General features: G+C 41.1%; 1 protein-coding gene across 1 annotated transcript; it reads right to left on the reverse strand.

Annotated features, from left to right (window-relative positions):
- Positions 1 to 400: 400 nt before the first annotated feature.
- LOC146960701 (BEN domain-containing protein 6-like) lies at positions 401 to 16,947 on the reverse strand. Its single transcript, XM_085772140.1, is given in 7 exon segments — positions 401 to 519; positions 628 to 838; positions 3,000 to 3,131; positions 3,133 to 3,155; positions 4,368 to 4,513; positions 4,638 to 4,732; positions 16,921 to 16,947. Coding segments are annotated over 7 exon segments (753 nt in total).
- Between the last annotated feature and the right edge of the window lie 2,058 nt (positions 16,948 to 19,005).

Raw genomic sequence — 19,005 nt, forward strand, 5'->3', positions numbered from 1 at the left:
ACTTTTATGAACTTAGAATATCTTTCTAGTTTAATTATTGTTATACTTTAAGTATACTTATAAATTTACTTAGCATATTACTTGTAGCATACTATCTTTATACTTGAAAAATACTTCTTTAGGTATTCTTAAAGTTAACTCACTAGATGTTAAATGTATTTACAAAATCACAAGACAGAATGTTGAGAGCAAGTTTTATATATTTTAGTAACATTTCCAGAGAAAACAAAGACATCCCTCTTTGTCAAAAAAATGTTACGGAAAAAGTGAACATTTGCTTATAAAAATGTAAACAACTGTCTCCAACTGAGAACTAAAGTCCTTCTTTGTAAATAATAAAAAAAAAGGTAAGAAAGTACACATCTTTGGAACAAATAACTTGATAAAAACAAAAACAGTTTCATGACTTCTTTTCAGCCATTTGCTTTGCATAGTTTATGTTGTTGCATTTCTTCCTTATGATGCGTCTCACATCTTGAATGGTGGTGTCCGGGAACTTCTCCTGGGCATGGGCTATGAGTGAAAAAACACACACATAGAAAACAAAACATTACTTCAGTGTTATTTTTATTCACTATCCACATTAACACACATGTTATTCGAATCCCCAATAATGCACTCACCAAGTAGCATCGAGCTTTGTATTGTCCAGCTGTGGCTTTGATTCCACATCCTTGTGAGCCCCTGACTGCCTCCCGGTCAAACTGGAATTGGATAGTGTTTCTCTACCATAGACGAGCACTGCGAGATCCCCAATGTACAATGCTGAATTTGTAGTCCGCAGCGACTTCAGCTTTCGCCTTGTTACTTTAACGTCATGCCCTGGCACAAGAAGCACCTGCAAAACATTTGAATGTTACTTACCAAATAATGATTATATGGTGTTCTTTGGAAATCTACTGTATCTATTACCGTAATCTGTGCAGTGAATATGCATTGGCATAGTCTATAAACTAACTAATCCATCATTAATCCAGTCCAGCACAAAGTTGATGAATATGCTTTCTTTCTAGCGTATGTGTACAATCAAAAGGTGTAAAGGTATTTACCAGAGATTGGATCAAGTCACACATGTGCAAGTCTTCTTTAAGTCTCAAGTCTTAACCTTCAAGTCTCAAGTAAGTCCAAGTCATTTTCCTTTTGGGCAAGTCAAGTCAAGTCAAGTCACAGGTTTTGTCAAGTCAAGTCCAAGTCAAGTCCTGCATAGGTCAAGTCAAGTCCAAGTCAAGTCACCTTATTATTGCAATTTCACCCGCAGAATCTAATCTAAATAAGTGAAGACAATAGAATAGAATGACAACACCATTCTTAGCCTGCACTCATACCAAGTAGTTTTAGATAGGTAATTTCATATGTCATATTTGTGGTGTTTGAGAGAAAAACACAGCAAATGTCACTGTACATGTATAGTTAAAGCAGAAGTAAGTGATATATTTGTGTTAATATAAGTCTTAAATAGTTATATCTTCCGACAGCAATCACTTACATAGAGTGTTTGGACTGAAACACGGGTCTGTCAGTCCCTCTGCTCTGCTCTGAGCCGAGGAGAAAACATTTATCGTATCCTACAGTTTTTATCCAATGAGGAGAGAGAACGGCATGCAGGGCTGTGTGTGCAGCCAAGGGATGCCGTGAATGTGGTGACGCAGGGACGAGGACCGTTATGGTGCGTTCAAGGCAACTCGTAACTCGTATTTTTCCGACCGTGAAGTCATACCAGTTCGATCTGGTACGACTTCACGGGTCAGAAGTTACGAGTGGCCGTTATAGTGACTTTCACCGGTAAAACAGGTCGGAAAAAACACGAGTGGGTTGCCTGGAACGCTACAAAGTCGTAAGTTGTGACTTGAAGCTGTAATTTACGATTTCAAAAGCCTGCCTGGAACACAGCATTAGCGAAAACGACCGGACCACTTACTTCTGCTTTAAACAGGGGCCAGTGTAATCAGCGCCCTGCTGTTTAGAGTGTTATACCCTGTATGACCCATAAGAGGGCGCAAGGAGTATTTTGTATAAAGGCAAACACTGGGGTTGTGCCTCTGTTCAATCAATGATGTGTGCAGTAGGCTATGTTGTTGTTGACCTGCCTGCCTGCTAATAAAATGGCAGCTGTCTACTAGCTTGCTAAGACGTCGTTTTTCACCTCCTTCCCCACATGGTCTGCCGACACGACAATATTCAAAAGTCAAAGAATGTGAAACATCCCAGGATGCTACGATTGACAGACAAACCAATCAGATAACAGCTGTAGTTGGGTTGCAGCACCATCTGCAGCAGTGAGAATGTGGGGCTGAAGGAGAGGAGGTTAAAAAAGGACACGTTAGCTCCTCGCTATGGTATTGCTGGTAACAGGTGACTGTTACTGTTGTTGTATGTCTATGGTTACTGTGCATCTGCCCCGACTCTGAACAGCGACTCTGAACTGTGTGTCTGCCCAGACTCTGAACAGCGACTCTGAACTGTGCGTCTGCCCAGACTCTGAACAGCGGCGACGCGGCGTTAATGAAGCAGCGTCAGGCCGCTCACCGTCACTGAAACTCTGGATGCAATCTCCGATTAAATACACTGAGCTGCGAGCGTCATTGCACGCCATGGATTTATTATATTATAATAGATCCATATAGCACGCCCGCTGCAGCGACCCCGATGGCCCCTTTGCTTCGTATCAACCGGTATCAAACCCCCTTCTCACTCTCTCTCTCCGGTGCTCCTTTCAAAATAAATGCATGAAAAGTCCGGGGGGAAAACAAAACAAAACAAAACACCGACTGAGCTGGTGCTGTGACAGTGAGAAATTCGGCGGTGGCGGCTGGCCATTTAAGTCATTCAAGTCATGTGTCTCAAGTCAAGTCAAGTCCCGAGTCTTTAACGTCCAAGTCCGAGTCAAGTCGCAAGTCTTTTATTTTTTTGTCAAGTCAATTCAAGTCACGTCAAAATTGCGACTCGAGTTGACTCGAGTCAAAGTCACAGTGACTCGAGTCCCCATCTCTGGTATTTACCATTTCATCAGGGTTAGACATCACTTGAGGAGAGCCAGGTGGAGAAAATGGTGGGTCTCCAGATGGTGTGGATGACCAGGTGATGCAGGAGGTGAGCTCTGCACTGTTGATTTTTTCAATAACCTCTTTCAGGCTGTGTCACCACTGCTGGGAGCTCTGTAACAGGAATGAAAACAAGAGGGGACAACAAGGGAACAAAAGTTTTTGTGTCATTACTGTGTTTTGAGACCATTTTAAAACATTACATAGTCATTTGTATCATGAAAAGCATGCTGGAGGTAGAGCTGATTATGGAGGAGCAGGAGGTATGAGGAAGCTGAATCAGCCATAAGTAATCTATAAAAAGAAGATTGAGGCCAGATATGGGCCTTTTTCCTAGCCCTCGTAAACCAGCCTCCCCCGGAAATGCATTTCATTTCATTTCAGAGGGGGAGTCTGGCCTCATCGTCTGACAGCCGAGCCAATCAGCGCCGCCGCTGTGATTGACACAGCACGTTGTCCAATCAGGGCCTGAAAACATCCCTAACATGGACTGGAACTCACCTACAACAAACATGGCGGAGCTACGTTTTTGTTGTGGTGGCCATCTTTAGGACCTAGTGCCACCTGACAGTCGCGGAGAAAAATGGCCAGTCAATGCGCATCTTTCAGCTTCAGAAAAACAACCCTATTCAAAGAAAATTGGTATTTTGGGTTTCGATCCCTATTTAATTGCCTCCCTCCGTACAAACGCTCTGTTCTGATCCAGATCCACTGGACTTACAAAGTATAGCTGACGCAGCTGAAAATAAGTTAAATAGTGAAACAGCAGCGCTTTTATAGCCGGTTTTATGATTAAACTCTGAATATAACCTGCCAGGATCAGGTGTGTCTACTACACAAATGATAATCAGACTATGTCCACATCCACGGAGGAGGGAGGGGGTGGGGGTTAGTTAGCTAACGCTTGGCTACGTAACTTTAGCAAGACACAAACATAATTTACTTGAGATGAAGGAGAGACCAGACCTGAGGGTCTAGAGTGGTCTGTGGGGGTCCAGTGATCCCTTTTGATGGCAGCGACCCACCTCTGTCTTCTTTCATTGTTTTTAGAGATATTGTAAAACATAAGTCCTGTATTTTTACCGTTAGCTCTATCACAACAGACCGCACAGCAGTTAGATGCCGTCTATCTGCTGTGCGGTTGACAGCATAAACGGTATTCTGACGGTCCTAAAGATGGCGCTGTTGAGACGCTGTGCAGTCACATGAAACCCATGAATAGGCACACCACAAAAGTCTTTACAAGGTAGTGTTTTACATATTTGCTTTACTTGAATTAATCTCTTCTCTTTTTCTACGTTACTTGAATTAATAAACAGAAAATACCTCTCACTGCATCCAGTAGTTCCTTCATATGGCCTTCTTTCAGGCTCTTGATTTCTTTCTGAAGCCCTTTAATTTTCTGGACCGCCCCACCCCAGTTTCTGGGCACCTCCTCCTCATCTGACGACTCCTCATTTGAGTTAGTTAACAACACCAAAACACACACACACACACACACAAAAAAATCAGCCTTTTCTGTGGCAGCAAAATTCACACCATAATAATTGCATCAACTCAAATCACCACAATTAAAATATAGTCAAATAACTTACCTCTGAAGTAGCTTTGTCGGCAAGTTTCTTCTTCAGCTCTTCGATCATGAGATTTGCAGACTCTTTTTCTGCTGCACAGGTTGGTCTTTTTTTCTTCTGTCAAAATTATAATCCAGTTTTGAATTTTTGTAACAGGCACATGTAATAACAGTGATGTTAATGACAAAGATGATTTGGCACTAGTTACAGAAATGTCTGCACGACTGATGGATCGAAATGTTTACACATTTCTGAATCTAGGTACGATCCATCAGTCGTGCAGACATTTCTGTAACTAGTGCCAAATCATCTTTGTCATTAACAAAATAAAAATAAAAATAATTTAACTATGGACTTGGCGAATTGTCAAATGTATTTAATTACTCCTTATACTAATCAGGCTTAAAGAGACTCAGATGGTCTTAGCATTTTGCCAAATTTATGTAATTGATAACAAGACAATAATCTTTAACTAGAAAATTTCCTCTCGGGAAATTTTGAATGGGCCACGGGAGCTACTGCGGGTTGTGCCATCTCTGTCAACATGGGAATCAAACCCACGATCTTAAGGTCAAGACAGAGCTGATCAGACAGACACATGATCATCTTTCTATAAGCACTGATATGGAGGAGCTGTAACCACATTAGGTTACCTGTGTGTGTGTGTGTGTGTGTGTGTGTGTGTGTGTGTGTGTGTGTGTGTGTGTGTGTGTAACTGTAATCACATGAAGCTGGCTCTAGAGTCTGTGTGTGTGTGTGTGTGTGTGACTGACTTGACACATAGTTAGTTAGTAGCTGCATCCTGTGTCAGTCTGATTTAGCTGTGTCTGTGTTTATAAACATTTAAACGAGCGCCAGGTGGATTGTTTATGAAGTTAACGAGCCCTGGCCTGAGGATCAAAGAGGTTACCACGGCGATAGGGGCCCCCGCAGGCTGAGACAGACAGAAACGTGGAGAAAAACAGCCATTTTCTGCCTCTAAACCGGCCTCACAATTAGGCTTAGCATGACAAAACGGTAACTCCTATCAGAACAAAACACAGATCAATGTTGCTCTAAGGACTTACTGAAAATTTCGGTACGATTTGGTGTTTCTACAGTAAATATTTTGGCGACGCTGGCAGTTTTAAAACATCAGGCCGTTCTGCTCCTCTCAGAAAATATTTGTATTGGACTCAATGAGGAGCAGGGACAGACGTGGCCGCACTCAGAGGCTGATTCTGTAAGTTCTGTAAGTCTCTCTGATATTTTGAGCACATGACATGAGAGATAACAAGTTTGTCTTACAAATTCTGAAAAAATTATGTCTGTAGAGTGTAAATTGTGGCCGTGGTGGCAATTTATCCAGAAAAAAATACAGAATGTTTCTTCACTCTCTCCCACTCTAACCGATGATGTCACGCACTCTGACACGAACATTCCATGCAATACCACACCACATTATAAACTGATAATTTCTCCAAAAAATGATCATGGTCATTGATCAGGGATTGATCAAAAACTATATGACCTATCAAAACGTGAGTAATACGACAATACACAAGACTTGTGTCTACTGTTTAAAGTTTAAATGGAGTCTCTAGGTGAAAGTATGCCTGAGCAGTAGACTTTTGTTAAACTCCAATGATTGGTCTTTTTCGCTCTTTTTTTTTCGCCCGTCCCATTGACTTACATGCAAAATTTTTGCGCAGTTTTTCGCGACTACGTCGCGAAAAATTCGTAAACAGTTGAGAAAAGTAATAGCACCCCGATCCCGATCAAACCGCACGTTTTGATATATAATTTGTCCTGCAACTCTTCGAGTTGCAGGACTAGTAGCGAATCGAAAATCTTCCGGAAGTGGAAAAATAACTAGAAAAAGCATTTCCAAGTATGGAAATGGTGTGACTGCTGACAGCAACTGAACGCTGTTGCAGAATTAGCAAATAGTGCAAGCTGTGATCACCATACAAGTGTTTGACCAAGGTCGGAATCGAACCCACATCCTCATGGTCATTAGACTTCCACTCTGCCTCTAGGCCACAGTGCACACACAGTTGCAGAGACTGTTGTCTGTTAATGATCTGCACACTGTCAACATCAAGAAAGCTTGAGAGTCAAGCTTGGATGACTTAGAATGAAAATGTCTGTGAATTTCAGGCTGAGCACTAACCATATGGCCACAGAGAACCTGAGTTACAATGAGCTTTATACTATGAGGAATCAAAGACTGTCCAATGACAGCTGAATAATTGGAATCAAAAGTCAAGCAATGAAGTGAAAAGACTGAGGCAGGAATCGAACCCATGACCATATGATCACTAAACCTTTACTCTGCCGCTCGGCTACAGAGAGCACAGTGCTTTCAAAACTGTTGTCATTCATTGTAATGTGATGATGTGCTGCAAACTGGTATGAGTAATCAAGGAGATAACAAACACCTGTAACCAATTGAAGGCGGGGGAGGAGAGCAGAATTCAACATAACATAACAAGAGGTCTTCCCTTGGATTCGAACCAGTGACCTTAGGGTTGGCAGGCAGTTACCCTACCCCCTACACTACAGTGGAGTTGTGAAGAAGAGAGGTTGAGACTTTGATGAATGTGAGATTTTTTGTGAAAAAGTTAAATATTTGAAAAAGTATAAATAGTTAAAAAGAGAAAAGTAATGCCGATAAAGTTCAAAAAAAGCTGCACGTTTTGATATATGAATTGTTGAAATAGCACAAAGTATGAAGGACTAGAAGAAGACCGTAAAAAGGCGGAAGAAAATGGCCAAACAGAAGAACAATAGTGTGACTGCTTCAGCAGTCACACTAATAATAACTAGAAAATTTCCTCTCGGGAAATTTTGAATGGGCCACGGGAGCTACTGCGGGTTGTGCCATCTCTGTCAACATGGGAATCAAACCCACGATCTTAAGGTCAAGACAGAGCTGATCAGACAGACACATGATCATCTTTCTATAAGCACTGATATGGAGGAGCTGTAACCACATTAGGTTACCTGTGTGTGTGTGTGTGTGTGTGTGTGTGTGTGTGTGTGTGTGTGTGTGTGTAACTGTAATCACATGAAGCTGGCTCTAGAGTCTGTGTGTGTGTGTGTGTGTGTGACTGACTTGACACATAGTTAGTTAGTAGCTGCATCCAGCAGCAGTGTCAGTCTGATTTAGCTGTGTCTGTGTTTATAAACATTTAAACGAGCGCCAGGTGGATTGTTTATGAAGTTAACGAGCCCTGGCCTGAGGATCAAAGAGGTTACCACGGCGATAGGGGCCCCCGCGGCTGAGACAGACAGAAACGTGGAGAAAAAGAGCCATTTTCTGCCTCTAAACCGGCCTCACAATTAGGCTTAGCATACAAAACGGTAACTCCTATCAGAACAAAACACAGATCAATGTTGCTCTAAGGACTTACTGAAAATTTCGGTACGATTTGGTGTTTCTACAGTAAATATTTTGGCGACGCTGGCAGTTTAAAAACATCAGGCCGTTCTGCTCCTCTCAGAAAATATTTGTATTGGACTCAATGAGGAGCAGGGACAGACGTGGCCGCACTCAGAGGCTGATTCTGTAAGTTCTGTAAGTCTCTCTGATATTTTGAGCACATGACATGAGAGATAACAAGTTTGTCTTACAAATTCTGAAAAAATTATGTCTGTAGAGTGTAAATTGTGGCCGTGGTGGCAATTTATCCAGAAAAAATACAGAATGTTTCTTCACTCTCTCCCACTCTAACCGATGATGTCACGCACTCTGACACGAACATTCCATGCAATACACACCCATTATAAACTCATAATTTCTCCAAAAATGATCATGGTCATTGATCAGGGATTGATCAAAAACTATATGACCTATCAAAACGTGGAGTAATACGACAATACACAAGACTTGTGTCTACTGTTTAAAGTTTAAATGGAGTCTCTAGGTGAAAGTATGCCTGAGCAGTAGACTTTTGTTAAACTCCAATGATTGGTCTTTTTCGCTCTTTTTTTTTCGCCCGTCCCATTGACTTACATGCAAAATTTTTGCGCAGTTTTTCGCGACTACGTCGCGAAAAATTCGTAAACAGTTGAGAAAAGTAATAGCACCCCGATCCCGATCAAACCGCACGTTTTGATATATAATTTGTCCTGCAACTCTTCGAGTTGCAGGACTAGTAGCGAATCGAAAATCTTCCGGAAGTGGAAAAATAACTAGAAAAAGCATTTCCAAGAATGGAAATGGTGTGACTGCTGACAGCAACTGAACGCTGTTGCAGAATTAGCAAATAGTGCAAGCTGTGATCACCATACAAGTGTTTGACCAAGGTCGGAATCGAACCCACATCCTCATGGTCATTAGACTTCCACTCTGCCTCTAGGCCACAGTGCACACACAGTTGCAGAGACTGTTGTCTGTTAATGATCTGCACACTGTCAACATCAAGAAAGCTTGAGAGTCAAGCTTGGATGACTTAGAATGAAAATGTCTGTGAATTTCAGGCTGAGCACTAACCATATGGCCACAGAGAACCTGAGTTACAATGAGCTTTATACTATGAGGAATCAAAGACTGTCCAATGACAGCTGAATAATTGGAATCAAAAGTCAAGCAATGAAGTGAAAAGACTGAGGCAGGAATCGAACCCATGACCATATGATCACTAAACCTTTACTCTGCCGCTCGGCTACAGAGAGCACAGTGCTTTCAAAACTGTTGTCATTCATTGTAATGTGATGATGTGCTGCAAACTGGTATGAGTAATCAAGGAGATAACAAACACCTGTAACCAATTGAAGGCGGGGGAGGAGAGCAGAATTCAACATAACATAACAAGAGTTCTTCCCTTGGATTCGAACCAGTGACCTTAGGGTTGGCAAACATCCACCCTAACCCCTACACTACAGTGGAGTTGTGAAGAAGAGAGGTTGAGACTTTGATGAATGTGAGATTTTTTGTGAAAAAGTTAAATATTTGAAAAAGTATAAATAGTTAAAAAGAGAAAAGTAATGCCGATAAAGTTCAAAAAAAGCTGCACTTTTTGATATATGAATTGTTGAAATAGCACAAAGTATGAAGGACTAGAAGAAGACCGTAAAAAGGCGGAAGAAAATGGCCAAACAGAAGAACAATAGTGTGACTGCTTCAGCAGTCACACTAATAACTAGAAAATTTCCTCTCGGGAAATTTTGAATGGGCCACGGGAGCTACTGCGGGTTGTGCCATCTCTGTCAACATGGGAATCAAACCCACGATCTTAAGGTCAAGACAGAGCTGATCAGACAGACACATGATCATCTTTCTATAAGCACTGATATGGAGGAGCTGTAACCACATTAGGTTACCTGTGTGTGTGTGTGTGTGTGTGTGTGTGTGTGTGTGTGTGTGTGTGTGTGTGTGTGTGACTGTAATCACATGAAGCTGGCTCTAGAGTCTGTGTGTGTGTGTGTGTGACTGACTTGACACATAGTTAGTTAGTAGCTGCATCCTGTGTCAGTCTGATTTAGCTGTGTCTGTGTTTATAAACATTTAAACGAGCGCCAGGTGGATTGTTTATGAAGTTAACGAGCTCTGGCCTGAGGATCAAAGAGGTTACCACGGCGATAGGGGCCCCCGCAGGCTGAGACAGACAGAAACGTGGAGAAAAACAGCCATTTTCTGCCTCTAAACCGGCCTCACAATTAGGCCTAGCATGAGAAAACGGTAACTCCTATCAGAACAAAACACAGATCAACGTTGCTCTAAGGACTTACTGAAAATTTCGGTACGATTTGGTGTTTCTACAGTAAATATTTTGGCGACGCTGGCAGTTTTAAAACATCAGGCCGTTCTGCTCCTCTCAGAAAATATTTGTATTGGACTCAATGAGGAGCAGGGACAGACGTGGCCGCACTCAGAGGCTGATTCTGTCAATTCTGTAAGTCTCTCTGATATTTTGAGCACATGACATGAGAGATAACAAGTTTGTCTTACAAATTCTGAAAAAATTATGTCTGTAGAGTGTAAATTGTGGCCGTGGTGGCAATTTATCCAGAAAAAATACAGAATGTTTCTTCACTCTCTCCCACTCTAACCGATGATGTCACGCACTCTGACACGAACATTCCATGCAATACACACCCATTATAAACTCATAATTTCTCCAAAAATGATCATGGTCATTGATCAGGGATTGATCAAAAACTATATGACCTATCAAAACGTGGAGTAATACGACAATACACAAGACTTGTGTCTACTGTTTAAAGTTTAAATGGAGTCTCTAGGTGAAAGTATGCCTGAGCAGTAGACGTTTGTTAAACTCCAATGATTGGTCTTTTTCGCTCTTTTTTTTCGCCCGTCCCATTGACTTACATGCAAATTTTTTGCGCAGTTTTTCGCGACTACGTCGCGAAAAATTCGTAAACTGTTGAGAAAAGTAATAGCACCCCGATCCCGATCAAACCGCACGTTTTGATATATAATTTGTCCTGCAACTCTTCGAGTTGCAGGACTAGTAGCGAATCGAAAATCGTCCGGAAGTGGAAAAATAACTAGAAAAAGCATTTCCAAGAATGGAAATGGTGTGACTGCTGACAGCAACTGAACGCTGTTGCAGAATTAGCAAATAGTGCAAGCAGTGATCACCATACAAATGTTTGACCAAGGTCGGAATCGAACCCACATCCTCATGGTCATTATACTTCCACTCTGCCTCTAGGCCACAGTGCACACACAGTTGCAGAGACTGTTGTCTGTTAATGATCTGCACACTGTCAACATCAAGAAAGCTTGAGAGTCAAGCTTGAATGACTTAGAATGAAAATGTCTGTGAATTTCAGGCTGAGCACTAACCATATGGCCACAGAGAACCTGAGTTACAATGAGCTTTATACTATGAGGAATCAAAGACTGTCCAATGACAGCTGAATAATTGGAATCAAAAGTCAAGCAATGAAGTGAAAAGACTGAGGTAGGAATCGAACCCATGACCATATGATCACTAAACCTTTACTCTGCCACTCGGCTACAGAGAGCACACTGCTTTCAAAACTGTTGTCATTCATTGTAATGTGATGATGTGCTGCAAACTGGTATGAGTAATCAAGGAGATAACAAACACCTGTAACCAATTGAAGGCGGGGGAGGAGAGCAGAATTCAACATAACATAACAAGAGTTCTTCCCTTGGATTCGAACCAGTGACCTTAGGGTTGGCAAGCAGTTACCCTAACCCCTACACTACAGTGGAGTTGTGAAGAAGAGAGGTTGAGACTTTGATGAATGTGAGATTTTTTGTGAAAAAGTTAAATATTTGAAAAAGTATAAATAGTTAAAAAGAGAAAAGTAATGCCGATAAAGTTCAAAAAAAGCTGCACGTTTTGATATATGAATTGTTGAAATAGCACAAAGTATGAAGGACTAGAAGAAGACCGTAAAAAGGCGGAAGAAAATGGCCAAACAGAAGAACAATAGTGTGACTGCTTCAGCAGTCACACTAACTAGAAAAAGCATTTCCAAGAATGGAAATGGTGTGACTGCTGATAGCAACTGAACGCTGTTGCAGAATTAGCAAATAGTGCAAGCAGTGATCACCATACAAATGTTTGACCAAGGTCAGAATCGAACCCACAACCTCATGGTCATTAGACTTCCACTCTGCCTCTAGGCCACAGTGCACACACAGTTGCAGAGACTGTTGTCTGTTAATGATCTGCACACTGTCTCACTCTGACATCAAGAAAGCTTGAGAGTCAAGCTTGAATGACTTAGAATGAAAATTTCTGTGAATTTCAGGCTGAGAGCAGAAGTCAACAGAGGACAACTGGGAAAATAATTCACTATAATTGTTGTTGAGGCAAGATTTGAACCAGCAACCTTCAGGTCTCCAGACCAGCAAGCTAACCACTAGGCTACAGACAGAGACAATATGTGAGGGGTAAAGAAAACCTTTGATAAGAGGATCACTGGCTTCTGCTTAAAAAAAAAAGTAAGGAATCGAACCCATGACCTCATGATCAATAAACCTTTACTCTGCCACTTCGCCACAGAGAGCACAGACATAAGCATGTTTCAGACAGAGTTGTGGAGAATTCTCAGCATTGGGCTGAATGAGAGCAGAGAGCTCCCTGGCTGCATTTAAAAAATATTTAAAATTATTATCTAAGTCTCTTTGCATTTTTGACCAGAATTTTAGCCAGAAGACAAGTGTGGCTACAAAACTGGAGAAAATAATTTGTCTAGAGTTTAATTTGCAGAAAAAGTTAAATATTTGAAAAAGTATAAATAGTTAAAAAGAGAAAAGTAATGCCGATAAAGTTCAAAAAAAGCTGCACGTTTTGATATATGAATTGTTGAAATAGCACAACACCTAACACACTAACCATATGGCCACAGATAACCTGAGTTACAATGAGCTTTATACTATGAGGAATCAAAGACTGTCCAATGACAGCTGAATAATTGGAATCAAAAGTCAAGCAATGAAGTGAAAAGACTGAGGTAGGAATCGAACCCATGACCATATGATCACTAAACCTTTACTCTGCCACTCGGCTACAGAGAGCACACTGCTTTCAAAACTGTTGTCATTCATTGTAATGTGATGATGTGCTGCAAACTGGTATGAGTAATCAAGGAGATAACAAACACCTGTAACCAATTGAAGGCGGGGGAGGAGAGCAGAATTGAACATAACATAACAAGAATTCTTCCCTTGGATTCGAACCAGTGACCTTAGGGTTGGCAGGCAGTTACCCTAACCCCTACACTACAGTGGAGTTGTGAAGAAAAGAGGTTGAGACTTTGATGAATGTGAGATTTTTTGTGAAAAAGTTAAATATTTGAAAAAGTATAAATAGTTAAAAAGAGAAAAGTAATGCCGATAAAGTTCAAAAAAAGCTGCACGTTTTGATATATATATATATATATAATAAAACACAGATCAACGTTGCTCTAAGGACTTAATGAAAATTTCGGTACGATTTGGTGTTTCTACAGTAAATATTTTGGCGACGCTGGCAGTTTTAAAACATCAGGCCGTTCTGCTCCTCTCAGAAAATATTTGTATTGGACTCAATGAGGAGCAGGGACAGACGTGGCCGCACTCAGAGGCTGATTCTGTAAGTTCTGTAAGTCTCTCTGATATTTTGAGCACATGACATGAGAGATAACAAGTTTGTCTTACAAATTCTGAAAAAATTATGTCTGTAGAGTGTAAATTGTGGCCGTGGTGGCAATTTATCCAGAAAAAATACAGAATGTTTCTTCACTCTCTCCCACTCTAACCGATGATGTCACGCACTCTGACACGAACATTCCATGCAATACACACCCATTATAAACTCATAATTTCTCCAAAAATGATCATGGTCATTGATCAGGGATTGATCAAAAACTATATGACCTATCAAAACGTGGAGTAATACGACAATACACAAGACTTGTGTCTACTGTTTAAAGTTTAAATGGAGTCTCTAGGTGAAAGTATGCCTGAGCAGTAGACGTTTGTTAAACTCCAATGATTGGTCTTTTTCGCTCTTTTTTTCCCGCCCGTCCCATTGACTTACATGCAAAATTTTTGCGCAGTTTTTCGCGACTACGTCGCGAAAAATTCGTAAACTGTTGAGAAAAGTAATAGCACAGCGATCCCGATCAAGACGCACGTTTTGATATATAATATGTCCTGCAACTCTTCGAGTTGCAGGACTAGTAGCACATCGAAATCTGGCCGGAAGTGGAAAAATAATAATAACTAGAAAAAGCATTTCCAAGAATGGAAATGGTGTGACTGCTGATAGCAACTGAACGCTGTTGCAGAATTAGCAAATAGTGCAAGCAGTGATCACCATACAAATGTTTGACCAAGGTCGGAATCGAACTCACAACCTCATGGTCATTAGACTTCCACTCTGCCTCTAGGCCACGGTGCACACACAGTTGCAGAGACTGTTGTCTGTTAATGATCTGCACACTGTCAACATCAAGAAAGCTTGAGAGTCAAGCTTGAATGACTTAGAATGAAAATTTCTGTGAATTTCAGGCTGAGAGCAGCAGTTTCAACATGAAGCAAGTTATCAGAAGTCAACAGAGGACAACTGGGAAAATAATTCACTATAATTGTTGTTGAGGCAAGAATTGAACCAGCAATCTTCAGGTCTCCAGACCAGCAAGCTAACCACTAGGCTACAGACAGAGACAGTATGTGAGGGGTAAAGAAAACCTTTGATAAGAGGATCACTGGCTTCTGCTTAAAAAAAAAAGTAAGGAATCGAACCCATGACCTCATGATCAATAAACCTTTACTCTGCCACTTCGCCACAGAGAGCACAGACATAAGCATGTTTCAGACAGAGTTGTGGAGAATTCTCAGCATTGGGCTGAATGAGAGCAGAGAGCTCCCTGGCTGCATTTAAAAAATATTTAAAATTATTATAAGTCTCTTTGCATTTTTGACCAGAATTTTAGCCAGAAGACAAGTGTGGCTACAAAACTGGAGAAAATAATTTGTCTAGAGTTTAATTTGCAGAAAAAGTTAAATATTTTAAAAAGTATAAATAGTTAAAAAGAGAAAAGTAACGCCGATAAAGTTCAAAAAAAGCTGCACGTTTTGATATATGAATTGTTGAAATAGCACAACACCTAACACACTAACCATATGGCCACAGAGAACCTGAGTTACAATGAGCTTTATACTATGAGGAATCAAAGACTGTCCAATGACAGCTGAATAATTGGAATCAAAAGTCAAGCAATGATGTGAAATGACTGAGGCAGGAATCGAACCCGTGACCATATGATCACTAAACCTTTACTCTGCCACTCGGCTACAGAGAGCACACTGCTTTCAAGACTGTTGTCATTCATTGTAATGTGATGATGTGCTGCAAACTGGTACGAGTAATCAAGGAGATAACAAACACCTGTAACCAATTGAAGGCGGGGGAGGAGAGCAGAATTCAACATAACATAACAAGATTCTTCCCTTGGATTCGAACCAGTGACCTTAGGGTTGGCAGACAGTTACCCTAACCCCTACACTACAGAGGAGTTGTGAAGAAGAGAGGTTGAGACTTTGATGAATGTGAGATTTTTCAATGATGCTTAAAACAAAAATAAATTAATATAAATTAGCCACACCAAGTAAGAAGAGGACTTTTTTGTGACCTGTGACTATTTTTTGGTGAATTAAAATGAATTAAAAAGCACTTAACAGCAAGTTACAAAGTTGAGCTCCTTCTCCTGCTGATGTGAAAAAAATGCATTGAGCTTAATGAGAGCAGAGAGCTCCCTGGCTGCATTTAAAAAATATTTAAAATTATTATCTAAGTCTCTTTGCATTTTTGACCAGAATTTTAGCCAGAAGACAAGTGTGGCTACAAAACTGGAGAAAATAATTTGTCTAGAGTTTAATTTGTGGCCATGCTGACAGTTTAGCCAGAAAAACTCTAGAATGTTTTTTTGCCTCTCTCCACTCTGACACCACTCTGGCTCTGCTCGTTAGACGCAATACACACACATTATAAAGCTGAAAAAAATCAGAAAAAGTTAAATATTTGAAAAAGTATAAATAGTTAAAAAGAGAAAAGTAATGCCGATAAAGTTCAAAAGAAGCTGCACGTTTTGATATATGAATTGTTGAAATAGCACAAAGTATGAAGGACTAGAAGAAGACCGTAAAAAGGCGGAAGAAAATGGCCAAACAGAAGAACAATAGTGTGACTGCTTCAGCAGTCACACTAACTAGAAAAAGCATTTCCAAGAATGGAAATGGTGTGACTGCTGATAGCAACTGAACGCTGTTGCAGAATTAGCAAATAGTGCAAGCAGTGATCACCATACAAATGTTTGACCAAGGTCGGAATCGAACCCACAACCTCATGGTCATTAGACTTCCACTCTGCCTCTAGGCCACAGTGCACACACAGTTGCAGAGACTGTTGTCTGTTAATGATCTGCACACTGTCAACATCAAGAAAGCTTGAGAGTCAAGCTTGAATGACTTAGAATGAAAATTTCTGTGAATTTCAGGCTGAGAGCAGCAGTTTCAACATGAAGGACAGCTGGGAAAATAATTCACTATAATTGTTGTTGAGGCAAGATTTGAACCAGCAACCTTCAGGTCTCCAGACCAGCAAGCTAACCACTAGGCTACAGACAGAGACAGTATGTGAGGGGTAAAGAAAACCTTTGATAAGAGGATCACTGGCTTCTGCTTAAAAAAAAAAGTAAGGAATCGAACCCATGACCTCATGATCAATAAACCTTTACCGCAACCCTTTTCGGCCATTTTAAAACCAGCTCATTAGCCATGCACATTAGCAATTCACCTCTGGGGGGTGGGCGGAGACTGCGCTGTTTTGCACCCGCCCAGCCACCTCCTCGTACCCCATCAGGGTGCCAGGTGAGCTATACCTGTTATACCTTGACAGCTACACCGAGCTGCCAAGGCTTTCACCTCTGAGCCAGATGAAGAACGGGGTAGGAGCTTGTTAGCCTCGTAAACCAGCCTCTCGCGGAAGTGCATTTCATTTCATTCCGAGGGAGAGTCTGGCCTCATCCCCATTCTAAGCGTTTCGACTGAAACCCTCAGAAGGCCGAGCCAATCAGCGTCGCCGCTGTGATTGACACAGCACGTTGGCCAATCAGGGACCGACTGGTGCAAAGCCCCGTCGCTACACCAACTTGTTGATTGGCTGAATGGGGTTGTCTGTCAATGCTACTACCAAAGATATTAAACCGTCTTTGCTACTACTCCCGCCCTGCTGCCGCCCACCCCAAATGAAATGAAATGAAATGAAATGCATTTCTGCGAGAGGCTGGTTTACGAGGCTAGGAGCTTGTAGCATTAGTGCCCTCCCCTGGAGCTGTGACACGTCAGCTCCAGTCTCCCTGAAACTGCCAGTTTGCGTCTGCCATTGGTTCACAGCAATTTGAAGGCAGAAAAAACTCAGAAATGCAATTTTGCACTTCCTTTTCTGCTGATATGTGCTCTAACACAAGAAAAATGCCACAGGAACTTGTGAAAAGCACGAAAAACATGATTTTCATGGGAGCGGGTCTTTAAAGTTCAAAGTTGTTGACACACTAACAAGACTGCTCAGGTGGGATTTGAACCAGTGACCTTGTGGTTAGATGGCAGGAACCTTATCCACTGGGCTATTCCAACACTAATAGTGAAGTAGAGGTTTGATGAATATGAGATTTTTGTTTTCTGTTGCAGAATTAGCAAATAGTGCAAGCAGTGACCACCATACAAATGTTTGACCAAGGTCGGAATCGAACCCACAATCTCATAGTCAGTAGACTTCCACTCTGCCTCTAGGCCACAGTGCACACAGTTGCAGAGACTGTTGTCTGTTAATGATCTGCACTGTCAACATCAAGAAAGCTTGAGAGTCAAGCTTGAATGACTTAGAATGAAAATTTCTGTGAATTTCAGGCTGAGAGCAGCAGTTTCAACATGAAGCAAGTTATCAGAAGTCAACAGAGGACGACTGGGAAAATAATTCACTATAATTGTTGTTGAGGCAAGATTTGAACCAGCAACCCTCAGGTCTTCAGACCAGCAAGCTAACCACTAGGCTACAGACAGAGACAGTATGTGAGGGGTAAAGAAAACCTTTGATAAGAGGATCACTGGCTTCTGCTTAAAAAAAAAAGTAAGGAATCGAACCCATGACCTCATGATCAAGAAACCTTTACTCTGCCACTTCGCCACAGAGAGCACAGACATAAGCATGTTGCCATTGTAATGTGATGATGTGCTGCAAACGGTGGCAGAAGCAATTAATGCGTCTCTTAACAAACACCTGTAACCAACTGGACTACAGACAGAGTTGTGGAGAACTCTCAGCATTGGGCTGAATGAGAGCAGAGAGCTCCCTGGCTGCATTTAAAAAATATTTTAAATTATTATCTAAGTCTCTTTGCATTTTTGACCAGAATTTTAGCCAGAAGACAAGTGTGGCTACAAAACTGGAGAAAATAATTTGTCTAGAGTTTAATTTGCAGAAAAAGTTAAATATTTTAAAAAGTATAAATAGTTAAAAAGAGAAAAGTAATGCCGATAAAGTTCAAAAGAAGCTGCACGTTTTGATATATGAATTGTTGAAATAGCACAACACCTAACACACTAACCATATGGCCACAGAGAACCTGAGTTACAATGAGCTTTATACTATGAGGAATCAAAGACTGTCCAATGACAGCTGAATAATTGGAATCAAAAGTCAAGCAATGATGTGAAATGACTGAGGCAGGAATCGAACCTATGACCATATGATCACTAAACCTTTACTCTGCCACTCGGCTACAGAGAGCACACTGCTTTCAAGACTGTTGTCATTCATTGTAATGTGATGATGTGCTGCAAACTGGTATGAGTAATCAAGGAGATAACAAACACCTGTAACCAATTGAAGGCGGGGGAGGAGAGCAGAATTCAACAT

The sequence above is a fragment of the Trachurus japonicus genome, unplaced genomic scaffold (assembly GCF_045865225.1).
Source record: "Trachurus japonicus isolate A0001 unplaced genomic scaffold, Traja_1.0 AP030099.1".
In the NCBI taxonomy this organism is placed as follows: domain Eukaryota; kingdom Metazoa; phylum Chordata; class Actinopteri; order Carangiformes; family Carangidae; genus Trachurus; species Trachurus japonicus.